This window comes from Carlito syrichta, unplaced genomic scaffold, assembly GCF_000164805.1.
Source record: "Carlito syrichta isolate Samal-C Ts95f unplaced genomic scaffold, Tarsius_syrichta-2.0.1 Scaffold309076, whole genome shotgun sequence".
In the NCBI taxonomy this organism is placed as follows: domain Eukaryota; kingdom Metazoa; phylum Chordata; class Mammalia; order Primates; family Tarsiidae; genus Carlito; species Carlito syrichta.
The window spans coordinates 380710-397944 of NW_007253172.1; the positions used below are offsets into that span (position 1 = coordinate 380710).

A 17235-nucleotide genomic window follows, 5' to 3' on the forward strand; every position below is an offset into this window, starting at 1 on the left:
GGAGTCTCCTCTGTCACCCAGACTGGAGTGCAGTGGCTGCTCCCGGCCACTGCAGCCTCGACCTGCTGGGCTCTAGTGATCCTTCTGCCTCAGCCTTCCAAGTAGCTGGAACTACAGGCGCACGCTACCACGCCCGGCTAATTTTTGATTTATTATAGAGATGAGGTCTCGCCAAGTTGCCCGGTGGGTCTCGAACCCGCGGGCTCAGGCAATCCATTCACCTCGGCCTCCCAAGGTGCGGGATTACAGGCTGAGCCACCGAGCCTGGCTGTGTGCTGTTTTTTAAGTGACCATGGGCTGCCTGCTCTGCCTAAGGAGCCTGGCGTAGGCACTATAAATGCCCCACCTGCTGACTCTTGTTCCCACCCCACCTGGTGCCCGTGGGACTTGATAGTGCTACTCATCAGCATGCTGTACCACGGGGCAAGCTGCTGCCCAGGCCTTGTGTCCAGAAGGGCTTGTCATAAACTAGTTGCCGTGAGCAGTCTCCTCCCCACCCAGAGTCACTATGTGAGGAAAGCTGTCCTAGGATCTCTGCCCCTTAGGAGAGCACAAGCTGATCTCTGACCACAGGGGGGCCTTGCAGTTCTCTTGAAGCAGATATTTCCACGTCTTACAGCTGGGAAGACTGGGGTGGGGCAGACAAGGTGGATTCCTCCTTCCCCAACAAGCAAGGAGGAAAGCCAGGAGCCAGCTTGGTCACAGCCGCACCCCGACTTTGCCCTGCTCCCGGGGCCACTTGGGCTCTCTTCCCTCCGCAGCATCTCTGTCCTGGACTATCCCCACTGTGTGGTACACGAGCTGCCCGAGCTGACTGCGGAGAGTCTGGTGAGTGGCTGGGGGGGCAGTGGGTGGAAAGCCGCCTTCCCAACACAGGAGTAGAGGTGTCTCTATGGGGAGTCACTGTGGCGTGCCTGGTTTTGCAGCACTGTAAATGCATAGAAGGGCCAGGGAGGGGCCTGGCAGAGCAGAGAGACTTGGACTGGGGGTCTGTCGGGGAGCATGGTCTTCAGGGGCTGCTGATCTGGAGACTACCTGATACATTGCTTCCCTCCCCCACACTGGACTCAGGGCCACAGCCCATGTTTCCCACAGGAAAAATCTAGGGAGCCCTTTCCTTCCAGTTCCCTGCCCCACTTCTGGGATGGAGTCCCCAGCTTCTATGAGAGCAAGTGATACCTGGCAGAGGGGTGGAGGCCCAGCTGTCCTGAGAACTGTGTAGAAACTGCCGAGTGCCCTGCAGCTATGAGGGTTATGACTGTTCCTGGGTTTATACTGCAGGAAGCCGGGGACAATAACCAGTTTTGCTGGAGGAACCTCTTTTCTTGTATCAATTTGCTCCGGATCTTGAACAAGCTGACAAAATGGAAGCATTCAAGGACAATGGTGAGTCAGTGCAGGCGGCAGGCAGGGAACTTGGAGCTCAAAGGAGAGTGCGTGCCTCATTCCTTCCCCTTTCTCGCTGGGAGCAGGGAGTCCTGGGCAGCTCATCTCTGTGGCTGTGGCTTCTCACTTAATTCTGCTGTAGCCACATCCTTGCGGTTTTTTCTTTTAATTTTTTTTTAAAAAGATGTGGGGTACAGTTCAGGGTTAGGTATACAAATGTTCATTATGCAGGCATCCTTGCTAATGAGGTGTGTCCCCCCTTCCCCAGGCAGATTCCCGCTGCTGCCAATCCATCCTTGCGTTTTAAGGCCTGATTCCTGGTCCTTGAGTTGAACTGGAAGTTGGAAAAGGGCCTGAAACTAACCCACACTTACAGAATAGCTTTGTATGTATCATCTTGACCTTGATTGGTACCATGACAGGGTTCTGAGAGCCTTCCTCATCCCTGGGTCTGTGGATGCCTTTGGGAAGAGGATGGCTTAAATCCTCTGAAATTATGTGTATGTGCACATGGCTCTCTCCAGATTCCACAGTGACCCACAGCTAGGGTGACCAACCACCGAAAGGGGTAAGCAGCAGCGTGGGGCGTGTGCACTTGTTTCTGGCCTCAACCTGGGCTGCCCTTGTGTGCCCTCCCTCCCAGATGCTGGTGGTGTTCAAGTCAGCCCCCATCCTGAAGCGGGCCCTGAAGGTGAAACAGGCCATGCTGCAGCTCTACGTGCTGAAGCTGCTCAAGGTGCAGACCAAGTACCTGGGGCGCCAGTGGCGGAAGAGCAACATGAAGACGATGTCTGCCATCTACCAGAAGGTGCGGCACCGGCTGAACGATGACTGGGCTTACGGCAACGGTGAGGCTTGAGGAAGCAGGGCTGGGGCGCCGGTGTGTGGGGAAGTCGCCTCAGGGCCGCTCTGCTCCGCGTGTCCCTCCGAGGAACGGGGGAGCCAGCTCGTGCTTCTGTGGCATCAGGACAGGCGCTCCAGGAAGGATGTCAGCTACCCAGGCGTGGCATCTGGTCATCCCCCGGTTCTTCCTGTCCCCAACCTCCAAATCATTCTTTTCTGTCCCCTCTCTTCACCTCCATGCACCTGCCTGCCCTCTGGCCCCTAAGCGCTTGCAGCTCCTGCCGCCATTGCACCCCCCCATCCGTGCCTGGGCCCGTGGCCTAGCTATGCCTCAGCATGTACGTCCTGTGCTGTTGCCTCCCTGAGTAAAACCCTTCATTCACTTCCCGTTTCCCTTAGAATTAGTCAGACTCTTAAGCAAGGCACATGAGGCCCATCCATGCTCCTTCCTTCTCCCCTCTGTAATCTGACCCAGTATCCTTCTTTTCTTTTTTTTTTTTGAGTTGGAGTCTCACTGTCGCCCAGACTGGAGTGCAGCAGCCCCTCCTGGTCACCACAGCCTCGACCTGCTGGGCTCCGGTGATCCTTCTGCCTCAGCCTTCCAAGTAGCTGGAATTACAGGCGCATGCTACCGTGCCTGGCTAATTTTTTTTTTTTTAGTTGGAGTCTCACTGTGTCACCCAGACTGGAGTGCAGTGGCCGCTCCCGGCCACCGCAGCCTCGACCTGCTGGGATCTGGCGATCCTTCCGCCTCAGCCTTCTAAGTAGCTGGAACTATAGGCGTGTGCTATCATGTCCGGCTAGTTTTTGATTTATTGTAGAGATGAGGTCTTGCCAAGTTGCCCAGGTGGGTCTCGAACCCACAGGCTCAGGCAGTCTACTCATCTCAGCCGCCCACAGCGCAGGATTACAGGCTGAGCCACCGAGCGCAGCTTATCCTTCTTTTCAGCCTGCCGTCAGCCCTGCCTGCATCACACCAGGGCTCTGGGCACAAGCAGCACTTATTCCCACACATCAGCCACGTCGTTTCCCACCTCTGGGCCTCTGCATGTACTGATCCTGGCATAGCACCGTGGCAGAATGACTGTCTGTTCTCCCATTGCCCTGTGGATTTGTGCGGGCCCAAGGTGGCACACGGCACCTGGTCAGGGCATGGGAAACAGTGAGCAAGAGGAAGGATCTCCAGGCTCCTGCCTCTAGCTGGAGAGCCAGGGGATGTCACTTGTAGAGAATCGGGTGGTATGTGTGACTCTCCCTCTCTGGGCTGCATCATCCCTGCAGCAGAAGCCTCTTCCTCAGGACATCTGGCTTTTCTCCTTCCTTTGGATCTCGGAGAGATGAGCTTGGAGGGGACCTGCTCTCTGTTCATAGTCCACATTCTCTGCCCTGGCCGTCTTGGCCTCTGAGCTGTAGGGAACCCATGGGAGCGGTTTTAGGCCTGGCTTCTAACTGTGTTCTTTCTGCTGTGTCTCAGACCTTGATGCCCGGCCTTGGGACTTCCAGGCAGAGGAGTGTGCCCTCCGTGCCAACATCGAGCGCTTCAATGCCCGGCGCTATGACCGGGCCCACAGCAACCCCGACTTCCTGCCAGTGGACAACTGCCTACAGAGTGTCCTAGGCCAGCGAGTGGACCTCCCCGAGGACTTCCAGATGAACTATGACCTCTGGCTAGAAAGGGAGGTCTTCTCCAAGCCTATTTCCTGGGAAGAGCTGCTGCAGTGAGGTGCCGGGCAGGGCGCTGAAGCAGAAAGAAGGTACCTGCAGGACTGTCCTGGTTCATTGCTGCAGTGCTCCCATTCCCCTCCAGGTGGCAGCACAGCCCCGCTGTGCCAGCCACCCCCAGCCGCAGGCTTGTGGGTGAGCCCAGGTTGGCCTCTCTCATGGGCTCCTAGCATCCCTCAGGAGCAACTGTTGCTTTTCCTTCACTCCCCTCCACACCTGTCCGCATGACTGGTTGCCGGTTTCAGCTCATCTCAATCAGCCCAAGGCTGTGAGGGGCTTCCCATGGCATCTGATTTTCAGGGGTCACGCTGACTCCTGGGACACACAGATCTTTGGCTTGGCAGCTTGCAAGGGAGGAGGGCGTAGGATTAGGGCCAGGGCCAGAGAACTGGAGTCTTGGTGTGCCCGGGGAGTGTCTGATGTCATTCCAGCCTCCTGCTGAGTTTTACCTGGAAGTGATTGCGGAGGCTCCTGCAACTACCCCGGCACTTGGTTTGGGCTGGGGTTGAGGTGGGAAGAGAAGCTCACCAGAGGTGCCATTCCGCCTCTTGGTTTGCAGGGCCTGTAAGTATCTATATATAAACCTGTGTGTATTCTCTTGTGTCATGTTGGGGTTTTTAATGTTGTTGTGTATTCTGTTTACATTAAAAGGAAACAAAAACAGTCCCTGTTGCCTTGTCTGCAGGAGGGTTGGCCTCTGACCATCCCCTCGAGGTCTAGAAAGTGGCTTTTCCTATCAGCATTGCTAAGTCACCTACCTGTCCTCAGCAGAGGTGGGGAGGACTGGCATTTATCCAAGCAGTTACCCTCCCACATCAGTCTCGCATCAGCTCCAGGTTGCTGGGGTGATACGCTGTCCCACACCCCTGCATTTGATGTAATTTCAGTAGGAGCCCCAGGTTTCTCTGACTCACATCCCTGAGCTGGCCTCAGCCAACCAGTGTCAGTGCCAGGATGAGAGGGGTCAGGTCAGAGGGGGGCTGTCAGCTGCTCTAGGCCCTCCCTGGGGCAGGTGGTTGGAACTGAGAGGAAACTTGCACGCTCAGAGTCTGAGAAGCAGACCGTCAAGAGCTGTGTCACAGTGGGAAAGAGAATGTTGGAGGGAGCCCCCAGTGGCCAAGGGGAGGAAAGGAAATCCTTTGTGGTGGGTATCAGCTTAAGTCCTCCCAGAGCCTGCGCTCTGACTTCCAGACCCCTGGTCACATCTTCCTCTTCTTAGCTGTATCTTGAGGCTCTGCCTTAGAAAATATTACTATTTTGATGCCGGTAAAAGGAGTGTTTCCTTTTCAGAAATGCTGGAAGCTCTCATCTTACCTGTAGGCAATGTATACAGGGTCTTGAGTCTCCAACGGGTTTTATTTATGAAGGAAACATCTGGAGAGAATCTCCCACATCAGGTCTTAGGTTCAGTACCTGCCCGGCCTGGGCCCTGCTGAGCCTCAGGACAGGCTGTAGGTTAGGAGCAGCACTGCGGAAGCCAGCAGTACAGTCCTGGTGGCCCCATAGTCTGTGAGACGGGAGGTCCTTGTGACTGATTGGCCTTTTGCCCAAAGCCACTTGCCTAGGACAAAGGAATCAGCACCATTTGTATGTGCATAGTGGATTTTCTGCTGGTTTTTGCCAGGACTGGCAGGAAGTATGTATCTTGAGATTTTAATTGGGGCAAGATGGAGTTTTTTATTCTTGCTGTACCCTGCAGCCCAGGTCACTGAGCCTGCCTGGCCCGAGGCTTTATCTCCTTTTCCTCTTGACTTTCCCAGATGCTCCTCTGACCCACAGAAGAAAATGCAGCTATAAAGCCTAGGCAGGTGAGCTTTTACCTGCAGGCCCTAGAACTGGCTTGGGGAGGGCAAGAGCCTTCCCATAGTTACAGAGTGTGTTGGTGGCAGCTTGGCCATTTGAACCAGGTGTTTGTATAGACATGTCTTGGAGTCATCCAGTTTCTGTGGTTTTATAATCATATTTGGGTCATGAGATAGGCAGGGTACATGAAGAGCCTTTATATATGGTTGAGTCACATAAAACATTGATTAGTGCCAACTAGGCTCAGGATACAATGCTCCTGCAATCTGCCAAGGGATGGATTCCTCTGAGGCTGTATCACACTGAGGATGGGAACTGTCCCTTGTTGATCGTAAGAGTTAACCACTGACGGGGGGCCAGGTGGGTACCAGGCACACTATTAGATGCTTCTTGGGAGTCCATTTTCTACACACTGGCCAGCAAATCCTGATACTGTGTGCCCGCCATTGTTCTGAGAACTTTACATGTAATGTCTTACGTATTCTTATAATACCCTGAAAGGTAAGTGCCAGCATAATCCCTGTTTTTCAGCTAAGAAAACTGACCCAAAAAGGGTGGGAAACTTGCCCAAGGTTATGCAGGAACAGGACTAGGCCAGGATTCCAACCCAGGTCTCTGTTTGCAATGTACATGCTTCCCACTCCCCTCTGCTCATCATTGTCACACCCCAGCACTCACCACCAGTGCCCTTGTTTGCTCTTTGTTCACCTTAGCCAATGCTTATCTGCTCTAGCAAGCCCCTGGTATAGAAGATGCATGGCAAATGTCCATTGCCTTAGACCCCAACAGGGTCACCCAAGCTTGGCCTTGGCCTAGCCTCTGGTGTGCCGCCTTCAAGGTCACTTGGGGACTGTTGCTGCTACCATTTTCCTTTTCGGCCTGAGCCTGCATTTCCTTCTCTTCTGGGGCCCCAGAGGACTCCCATGCCGGCTGCCCCTGCCATACCTGTGGGGCTGTCTCCCGGGAGCTGGCTTCCTGTCTGTCCTCTAATGAACTGACTCGGACAAGCAAGAGCTGTTACATTCATCTGGCACTTGGCACAGCCAGCCTCGGGCTGCTGGCTGTGAAACAAGAGAGGTGTGCCCTTTGGGAGTGAGACAGCAGTCCAGGCTCCGACATTCGCTTACAGAGGGACCCCGAGCTAGCCGAGCTCTATGCTTCTGCTGGCTGATCTGTGAAAACTGACTTAATAATAGCCCTGTTGTGAGGACTGAATAAGATCATGGGAATGAGCCTAGTACCTGGTGACAAGAGAGAGCAATCAATGGTAGCAATTCTTAGTGTTGTGGATGGCCCGTCCAGTTCTAACCGTCTATGAATCTGCTCCCATTTCCTGTGTCCCCTAGAGAACAGAAGTCCCCTTCAAGGGCCACAACCGTGTCTTAGGCCTCCTTCTGGTCCCTGTACCTAGCTCCCTGCCCCCAATCCGGAGCCTCCCATTCATCCAACAGCCTGGCCATTACACCTTGCAGGCCTGCTCAGGCCAGGTCCTCCAGTGCCCTCCCCAAGCAGGGCCCCCATGGTCCTCTCCTGGCCCCCGCAGGCCTCCCTTCCTTTCCCACTCTTGCTGGGTCTCTGGATGTCAGGAAACTGGGACACCACAGTCTTGCACTTCTCTTGATGAGGTCACAGTCAATGGAGAGACAGCCATAAAAACAGTAACATGGGCCGAGCACAGTGGCTCACACCTGTAATTCCAGCACTTGGGAGGCTGAGGTGGGAGGACTGCCTGAGCTCAGGAGTTCAAGACCAGCCTGGGCAACATAGCAAGACTTCATCTTTACCCAAACAAAACAGCATTAGGCAGGCATGGTGGTACGCACCTGTGGTCCCAGCTACTTTAGAGTCTGAGACGGAAGGATCTCCTGATCCCAGGAGGCCGAGGCTTTGGTGAGCCGTGTCCATGCCACTGCACTTCATCTTGGGTGACAGTGAGATCCCGACTCAAAGAAGCAGTAACGTGGTAGGCCTGGAGAAAGATATGGGAAGGGCCTGGCCGTGCTGGGTTCTTGGCCATGCTGGGCTCTGGTCTTGTCAGGAGCTGTGGGTCTGCATGTTGGGGTTGTAATTCAGGTGGAATTGAAAGTCATGGGGGAGGTGAGGAAGGAGGAGTAAATGCCTCTAATGGAAAGCATCTCCCACTGCCCGACTGGGATGGGAGACTGAACTGATGGAGGCCTGAGCTATGGCCCTCCAGTCCTGGCCTGCTGTCCGTGCCCCTGCCGGGACCACAGTGTAGGGCTCTGGCATCTTCTCTGGGCGGCCTCCTGGGGGCAGAGAGGAGCCTCGTCAACTCCCTTCAAGTTTCGATTCCAGATGGGGCCACCTCCCCTTTCCCAGAAGTGACCAGAGCCCCAACCTGGCCTTGAGGAACCTCAGGGCTTAGGCCGGAGTTTGAGGTCACCTCTGGAGTGAGGCTGGGGGCAAGGGTATCTGGAGACCCAGGAGCTGTGTCTTAGGGTTGTGGGGGAGGAGGGGACACAGCTAATGGGAAGCAGGTGGAAGGGCTGCCCGTGCCCCAGCCAGGGGACAGGCCGGCTGAGATGGCCCAGTCAGTGGGAGGACCGTCAGCTCACAGATAATCGCATGGAGCAGGCTCCGGGATGCCCATTCATATTCATTATGTGTGAAGTGGCGGTTGTAAAGCTAGCTTTCTCTTCATTTAGCTGTCATTGGACAGAAAAATATGAGCTGTGGGCAGATGCCCCTGGATGTGAGCCAGTAGCCGGTCTCTGGCCTCCCGGTGCCCTCCCCCAGCAGGGCCCCCACGGGTCCTCTCCTGGCCCCCGTTGGCCTCTGCCTGCCTCTCCCACTCTTGCTGCTTCGATGTCATTTTCTCTACTGCTTGTCTTCCCACTTCGGCTTCCTTTGCTTAGGTTTTCATGGATCCTTTCCTCTTCTCTCCCTCCATATTTCTTTCTTTACTTAAAAAACAAAACAAAACGGGGTCTTACTCTGTCACCCAGGCTGGAGGACAATAACAATTTCGGCTCATTGCAACCTCAAACTCCTGGCTCAGGCGATCCTTCCACTTCAGCCTCCTGAGTAGCTGGGACTACAGGTGCATGCCACCATGCCTGACTAATTTTGGGGGGCTTTTTGTAGAGACGAGGTCTTGCTATGTAACTGGAACGCCTGGGTTCAAGCAAACCTCCCACTTTGGCCTCAAGTGCTGGGATTACAGGTGTGAGCCACCACACCTGGTCCCCTCCCTCCATCCTTCTAAGCCAGGAGAGAAAGAGACGTTTTCCCTGACCGTTGCTGTGCCTCTGGCAGAACAGGCTCTTGGTAACAACTGTAGAACAATCTACCCTCTCTCTGCATCTCTCTAACTTTTGTGGGCGAAAGGTCCACACCTGATTACGCTGTGGGAAAAGAGAATTCTATTACAGTGGTGTGAGGCCTGGAGCCAGAAAGGTAAGTTTGGGCCCCAGTTCTGTTACTGACCAGCTGGGTGAGGGAGGTTCTGTTCACCCGTAGCAGCTGGGGATGTCTCTCCCTCCTACCCTGTCTTTCCTGCCTGGCGGGTCCCCTCTTCCTTCTGGATACAGGGCTCTCACTTGGACCCTAGAGCCAGTGTCCGGGCAGAGAGGAAGGAAACCCCCAGAGCCAGGCCCTTGAAGCGAAGGAAGGGAAGGGAAAGGGGGGAGACATTGGTTCCTCTGGGGAGACGAGGCCTCCTCACAAGCGACTGTCTTGGCCGGGAAATCTGATCCGAGGGGAGACTTGCTCCCTCCTTGGGAATAAGCTCGACCCTGATGTGTCTTTGTGGGCTTGGGTTTCTCTGTGCCTGAAAGATGAGGAGTGGAGTGGGGGTGTCTGGGCTGCTGGCTGGGGCTGGATTCTTCAGGGCAATGTGGTTGTGTTTACTGGAAGGGTGGGAGGGCCCGGCCTCCTTTTTTCCTGCCTTCCAGGCTTCGGAGATAAGGCAGAAAGTGGGAATGAGGGATAGAACGGGTAAGACTCTAAAACCACAAGAAAGAGTTCTGGCTTTCGTCTCTGCCCCACCGCTCAGACATGCTCCTGGGGCGTCTGGAGGGGAAATGCCCTGCCCCCACCCTCTGGGGTCCAAGTGGGCACCCCATTCTTCCGCGCTGCCTCCCAGCCACTGTCAGTCTAGCCACAAAATTTTTCGGCTCTTTCACTCCTCTTCCCACCCCCAATATTCTCTCTGCTCCCCGCCTCCCAGCACCCGCCAAAGCCATGGGACCCCAGGTGGGTGCCAGGGCCCGGCATGGCACGCGTGGGCCTTGAGGGCTCTGCTGCAGGCCCACCTTCCCTGGCCTCTGGGATCCTTGCTGGCCCCTCAGGAGGGCCTGGCCCAGCCTGGATCCTGGACACAGTCCGGCCCTAAAGCAACCAAGTGAAAACTCTGGGGACACCTGGGTTAAAAAAAAACACCACCACCTTTATTATTATGCTTGGCAGCACTTTTTTTTCTTTTTTTCTTTTTTTTTTAACAAAAGTTGTCTTTACAAAAATGGGGGTCAGGATCTCAGAGTCTGGAAATCTGTTTGATTCTGACCAACAGCCAATACGGCATCCGTGGCAGAGCTCTGGGCTGATCCCATAGAAGAGAATCCACATACGCGGGGGTTTCTGGTGGAATTTCTGCCCCCCTTGGAGGGAAGACTGCTCCACGGCGGGCTGGGAGAGGAGGCACCGGGCACGAGCAAGCGCCGGCTGGAGCAGGGGAGCCCGATCCGGCTACGCTGACCTCCGCCTCCCAGGCCCGAGTCAGCGCCCGACGCGGAGCGCGCGCCCCCCGGTGGTGGGAGGGGGCAGCGAGGCCGACGCTAGCCGGTCATGCAAGACGTGGTTTCCCCGCTCTCAGAAAGAGCTCCTCCCAGTTCATTCTGTGTCCTCTTTCTCTCATTGTCCTGGGTTCCTTGAATGAAGAGCCAACAAGTCGTTTCAGCTGGAGAGATGACAGTTGGACTTGGACAAAACCTTGAGGAAGCGGGGCAGTGTCTCCCTGCCTCCAGCCCAGAGTTTGGACAGTCCCCTTCGGGGGACCTCTTAGGGAAGAGTCCTACCTGCTTGGAAGCCCCCTCTAAGAGAAAAGACCCTGTCGCATGTTCCCTGCTGGGGGCTGAGGGTCCCAGCTGCTCCCCCAGGCACCGGAAGCATCTGGGACTTGGAGGCAGAGGTGTCCTCTCTGGCATCCGGGCAGGGGTGGGCCGGGAACAGCTGGGAACCGAGAAGGGGGTGGGCAGCTTAGTCTGCGGGTCCACGCGACCAATCACGTGGTCCAGTTGAGCAGGCTGGGCGGCTCCTTGGGCTTCACCCTGAGGGAGAGGAGGCTTGGAGACTTATAGTCACCGTCCGGGGAGGACTCAAAGCTGTGGGCCCCCAGGGCAGGGGGGAAGCTGTGAATGGAGTAGATGCCAGGGTGGGTCGCAGGGGAGGCTGGCACCCCCATGAAGCCAGCCACACTCCCATGGGTGTGGGAATATGGAGACATGCATGGCGAGGGGATGCCCTCTGGAGACACGAGGCAGGGGCCTCCAGGGCTCCCAGATCCTGGACTGGACCACAGGGAGTTCTGCAGCTGAAAAGAGACGGAAAAGGAAGCTCATGAGCCAGGAGCCCCAGGAACTGCCTCCCTTACCCAAGGGCTCTCTTTTTGTCCCTGGAGCCCCTGGCTCAGGTCTATCCCTTCCTGCCCCCAACCCTGGCATCCCAGGAGGCTCCTGCCTCTGCTCTTTCGTCTGTGATTCCTATGTCTTCTGTGTGCATCACTCATGAGACAGGCAAGAACCGCGGTTTGCAGAGGGAGAAGTGAAGCGATTTGCCCAAGGTCACGCAGCGCCCTGACGCTGCTCCAGGTCTCCCCAGGCCAGAGCTCATATTCCGTCTGGAAACCCTGTGGGATGTGGCCAGGCGCTGACTCAGGTGGGATTGGGGTCTCACCTGGGGGTGGCTGTCCGTGCGGGGCAGCACGGAGATGTCATAGGCAGCCGTGAAGGGGTTCCGCCCCTCCTGGATCTTCCCATAACGCTCACGCTTCCGCCACTTGGCCCGCCGGTTCTGGAACCAGACCTGGGGGCAGGTTGGGAGGGGTTGAGGGGGAGACAGAGCAGCCCTGAGGGTGGAGCCTGCTAGGGAGAGAATAGAGTGTTGTGTCCTCTTGTGGGGTAGGGAGCTGGCTTCAGGATGGACAGCTGTGAACCAAAGGGTATTGTCCATTCATACCGTTCCTGGAGCCGGGGAGCCTGGGAAGAAGCCTGAGAGAACCCAAGGCCAGAGTGGGATGATGGCCTCATGGGTCCCCAGCTGCCACTCCCTAGGCTGAGTCACCCTCTGCTTCTCCAGCCTGGCTGTGTCTGGTAAGGGTGTCACGGGGGTGGGGGGCTCAGGGGCCCGGGCACTTCTTAGGTGTCCTGTGCACATCCTTTTCCGGTCGACCCACCTCACAGCATTCGAGGAATCTTAAAGACTTTTCTGTTCAGGTCATGGTCCTGCTTAAGCCCTCTGTGGCTCCCTGGCAGCCTTGGCCCAGAGCCCAGCTCCTTAACAAAGTCCCTGCCCCTCTCCACGGTCTCACATCCTCCCAGGCAACGACGTTCAGTTCTTCCCAGTTGCCTCCCAAGCTCCCACCCCAGCTCTCCTTTGAAACATTCTGCTATCTGGCTCCTTTTACCTTTGCTTAATGGAGTAGATGCCAGGGTGGGTGACAGATGCCTGGGCTACCCATCCCCCAGCAGATACAGGCAGCCAGGGTGCCCTCCACTGGATTTCCACCGGACCCTGGGCCTCTCTCGTAAGATTTAACACATTCTAGTACCAGGATCTGGTTTGGAATCTGCTTCTCTCATTCATCTGTGAGCTCTTGGCAGACAGGGGTGGCACGGCTGTGTGTCGTGCACATCTGTGTACATAGCTGTGATGAATTTGTTGTCTGGTATACGCCCTATCATGATTACATTTATGTGCTCTGGTGTATGTGCTGTGTATTTCTATCAACTAATAAACATTTCTGTGTCAGGCTCTGGGCTAGATGTCAGCAATATCAAAACCAAACCAACCAAGCAAAAACAACCCCTGCTTTCCAGGGATCCAGCAGGGTCACCATCAAAGAAGCTCTGTGTGCATGTGTGTATGTAGCTCATCCATCTGGCTGGGATTAGAATCCCACCCAGCCCCCACACTACCCCTGATGGTCATTCCTACACAGGCCGGTAGGTGAGGCATGGGCAGGTAAGGAGCGTGCACACCCCAGCCCCGAGCTCCCAGGCTGAGATCCCCAGAGCTGGCCTGGTCCAAGGTCAGGGAAAGGCCATCCCACCTGCCCAGCTGCCCGGACTTCCTGTCCCTACTCTTCCTCCCCTGCAGGAGGCTTAAGGAGTCTGGAGCCAGCAAATCTGATTCCTGGAAATTACTTCTCTGTCACTAGAGTCCCCACCGGAGACCTCCCCCGGGTTCTGGATACCCTCTGCATTGTCCGGCATGTCGTCTTACTACTCCTCTCTGTGGGGCAGGATCTATGGGTGGGTGCCACACTCCTGTCAGAGAAAACATTCCTATGCTAGGGTCGCAATCTTCAGGGAAGCTTCTAGATGAGGGCTGGGAGGCTTGTGGTCACCCCTGCTCCTTTTCAGAGTTGAAAAGGCCTAGGGGAGGGGTGCACTTCCAGAGGGAGGAGCTGTGTGGACCTCACCCAGAGGCCTGCAGAGACCTGGAGCCTCGCTGTTCTAGACTCCCATGGATTGTATAATCTGGAGTAGCCTTGAACACTGGGCTTCTCACCCTGATGGCCTCGGCCCCTGAGGAAGCTTGGGGGACTTTCCTGGAAGTCTGTTTGGGCTGCCATCTGGGAGGAGCAGGAGGACCCAGCAGAGAAGGGGAAACAGTCCAGGGCCCCTAGTCCTATGTTGGATGCAACCACAGGGCCTTTTCTGCTGGATGGCAGCTGCCCTCTTTACATAATGGCCTGCAGGCCCCACATCCTCCAGGGCTGGCTGCTGTCCCGGCGGCTTCAAAAAGAATCTCTGGCCGGGCATGGTGGCTCATGCCTATAACCCCAGCACTTTGGGAGATAGAAGTGAGAGGATTGCCTGAGCTCAGGGGTTTTAGATCAGCCTGAGCATCATGGTGAGACCTCGTCTCTACAGTAAATAAAAAATCAGCTGGGTGTGGTGACACATGCCTATGGTTCCAGCTACTTGGACAGCTGAGGCGGAAAGATTGCCTGAGCCCAGCAGGTCAAGGCTGTGGTGGCCGTGAGCATGCCACTGCACTCCAGCCTGGGCAACAGAGTGAGACTCTGATTCAAAAAAAAAAAAAGAATCTCTGGAAGGGCCCCATGCAGAGTGTGATAGCTTTGCCCCTGCTAAGTCTCCATTGTGGTGCAAGAGCCAGATGACTCTTCCTGAGAGGTCACCTCCTCACCTTTCCCTAGAAGCGCAAGCCCACCCCTGCCCATGCCTCTGACTGCTATGATCAAGCTCGCACAACCCAAGGCAAGGATTGGGTCAGACTCTAACTGAACCTCCTTCCCCATCCGAAGCCCGCTTACCTGCCTCACGCTCTTTGTCACTTCCAACATGCTTGGATGTGGACTTCCCTTCCCCTCCTCCTTTCCCGGTATCTACCCACCTGCCCGCTGTCTCCCCAAAGGCTGAGCTCCTGCTCTGTGAGACTGGCCACAGCCCCGTCCAGGAAGGCCTGAGGCCTTATCCCCATAGGGGAGTTCGTGAGTGTGGGCAAAGGCTCCGACCAGGTGCTGCCAGCCAGGGGTCTGAGAGCTGGAAGAGACTGACGGTCTCTGGCTCACAAGGTTGAGGGTCACTGACGCTGAGGCCTCCCCAGCAGCGACCCTCCCATTCTGGGCAACCACTTCAGAAAAAGCTCTGATGCGCGTCTGGCACTTCACTGCTTCCCGAGTGATACCGCCTCTGGGACCCTCAAGACTCCCCAAGTAGCGAGTACCATCACTCCCTCTTCTCGAACTGGGAAACTGGGACTGGGACCCACACAGGTCTCTTGAATCCAAGAGCCCTTGCCCTCACACCAACGCATAAGTCTCCGCTTGGACCAGAAGCGCCTGTGACCGCCGCAGACTGGGCCCGAGACTGGGCCCAGGAAGAGCAGGCTGGGGCAGGCACCCAGAAAGGCAGCTGTGAGAGGCGCCTGCACCCACCTCTGCCAGGGCCTCCACAGTCTGGCCACGAAATGGTGGTCAAGGCAGCCAGGGAGCCCCATGCCTGTGGTGCCCTCACCTGTACCCGGGCCTCAGTCAGGTCCGTGCGCAGAGCCAGCTGCTCCCGGGCGTACACATCAGGGTAGTGGGTTTTCTGGAAGACCTTCTCCAGCTCCTCCAGTTGGAACGTGCTGAAGGTCGTGCGGTTACGGCGCTTCTTGCTCTTGCTCTTGGCCAGCTCCATGGAATCAGGGAGTCCAGGGGAAAGAGGGAGACGCAGGCTGGCCAGGCAGGGGCCCGGGGAGCCTTGCAAGTTAGAGGGCCTGTCTCTGGGGCCCCCTCGGCAGTCCAAGGGCAACGGGGGGAAGCTGGCAGCTTTGGAGGCCTTCTCCTCAGCTGCAATGGAAAACAAACGGGGATGGAAACCGAACCGGGGGCTTTTGTGGGTGGAATGGAGGGAGGGGAAGAACGTTGACGCTCGAGTCCCCGCCTCCCCTTCCTCTCCCTTCCTCTCCTCCCGGCAGCCACCCTCCATGGGAGCCTGGCATTCGGAGGCCTGCCTGCTGAGCCTCCAGCTGGGGAGGGGGCCCTTGGGAGCCACGTGCTCTGTGGTCTGGGCCAGAGGGGGTTTCATTTCGGGGAAGTGCTCTGTGGTGGCGCGTTCCACAGGGTGTGGAGGTGCCGGGATTGGCGCCATGGCAGGGACCACCACCCAGGCAATTCCGTGGCAAGGCCAAGAATGGGGGCGGAGGCAGGGGTGAGCGTGGGGTGGCTGACATCTCCTGCCCTGCCAGAAAGTGCTTCCTTGTTCCTGGCTCTGCAGGCCTTGGTTCCCAGGCCCCTGTGTGCCTGCCTCTGCTCCCAGGACCAGCAGGCGATGGACGGGGGTGCTCAGACCACCTTGGGCTGGTCTGGGTGCGCCTTTCTCTGAACCCCAAATTCCAGATCAAGAGCAAATTCCCCAGCTCTGGTGTATGAAGGGCAAGGTGGGACAAAGAATCTTCCAGAGGGGTGGCCTCTCCCCGCTCCTCCTAAAATTTTGCTGTCTCAGGTGGAGCTGAGATACGCTATGCTCCAGAGTTGGAGGACTGGTGTCACAGTGGCAAGGCTCCCTCCCCATCATTCCCATCATCGCCTGACCCCCCCTTCCTCAGGAGTTTCTGGCTGCTCCCCCATGGCCTGTATTCACAGGCAGGGAGGACTTGATTGCAGACTGGGAACAGTTTCCAGCAGCCCCACTCTGACGTGCTAACGCGCACTCAGGAAGCTTGGCAGGGCCCCACCACGACGGACCAACAGGGCCTGGTGAAAAATAGGTCACCCTGGTCGCCCCCGCCCTCTCCCTCTGGCGAGGACCCCCAGCGGTGTCCCCACGAAATCTCTCTCCAATAGTCCGCTGGGATGTCAGAGGAGACGCCACAAAGACGCCCCACTGACTCACACAGCCCCTTCCCTGGCCCTGGGCCCATCTCCAGTGGGGGCCTGGCCCCAAGGAGGCCCAGCTAGCTGGCACAAGAGGCTGTTTCTTCCCTGGGACTTGGTGTTGAGATCACAGTTGTAGTTGGGGGAGAGAGGATGGGACTGGGGAAGTGGGATTCTTGGGATCTGGGTCTGATGAGTCCCTGTGTGCACTGTTGGCAGGTTGGGTAAGATCCCCATCCCCGGGACCTCCCAAGACCACCCAGGCTGTGAAATAAGCTCTCGTTGTGTGTCCCAGAGGCCTGGAAGAGTCAGGCAGGGCCTGGCCATGGACTATGGCAGTCTGTACACAGGTAGCCCACAGCGACAGCCCAAGCACCGGATCTCCTTCCCAGGACAGGTGGAGCACGGGGGAAAGTGGCCACGTCCCTGGCTTTTATTCTTGGCCAGCACATTTTGTTTCTTGGGGTAGTTCCAGTTGGTAGAAGCTTAGGAAGGAGGACTCCCAGAAGTTGAACTCCAAAAGCTGAAAACGACCAGGAAGACCAGGGAGAATGGAAAGGGACACTCCACACACAGGAGGTCCACAACGTGTGCAGTCCTAGAGGTAGGGGTCTTGGTGTCTTGGGTTCACAAGGAGGCCATACTGGACTCCAGGCAGAAACAGGGTTCGGGGGGTACTGACATCACTGCAGAGGCTCCCCAAAGCCCTGGGGCTTGCTTGTCTGCCTCTTGGATCCTCAATGTCTGTCCCAAAGGGACCTGCCCACAGGATGTGACCAGATCTGGGGCAAGTTCACTGGCCTCTGTGGGGTCCCCTGCCTGCCAGTGTATGGCCCTCTCAAGGGACTGGAGAATGGCGCCTCTCCTCACTGCCATGTCCCCGAAACCTCCTCGATCTGCCTGGAGGACGCCAGGGA

At 56.7% G+C, this 17235-nt stretch overlaps 2 protein-coding genes across 2 annotated transcripts in view; one reads left to right on the forward strand and one right to left on the reverse strand.

Annotated features, from left to right (window-relative positions):
* STRIP1 (striatin interacting protein 1) overlaps window positions 1-2281 on the forward strand; it is a 13423-nt gene extending 11142 nt beyond the window's left edge. The window contains exons 17-19 of the mRNA XM_021716881.1: window positions 762-828; window positions 1282-1386; window positions 2030-2281. Coding sequence (XP_021572556.1) covers window positions 762-828; window positions 1282-1386; window positions 2030-2245 — 388 coding nt within the window. The 3' untranslated portion in view covers window positions 2246-2281. The remainder of the gene's footprint in view (window positions 1-761; window positions 829-1281; window positions 1387-2029) is intronic.
* Window positions 2282-10230: 7949 nt separating this feature from the next.
* Window positions 10231-15593, reverse strand: ALX3 (ALX homeobox 3). The gene is made up of 3 exons (XM_008066661.1): window positions 14976-15593; window positions 11668-11796; window positions 10231-11305 (listed from the first exon to the last, which is right to left on the reverse strand). The coding sequence occupies exons 1-3, from the start codon at window positions 15591-15593 to the stop codon at window positions 10997-10999; spliced, it is 1056 nt and encodes a 351-aa protein (XP_008064852.1). The 3' UTR covers window positions 10231-10996.
* Window positions 15594-17235: the final 1642 nt, after the last annotated feature.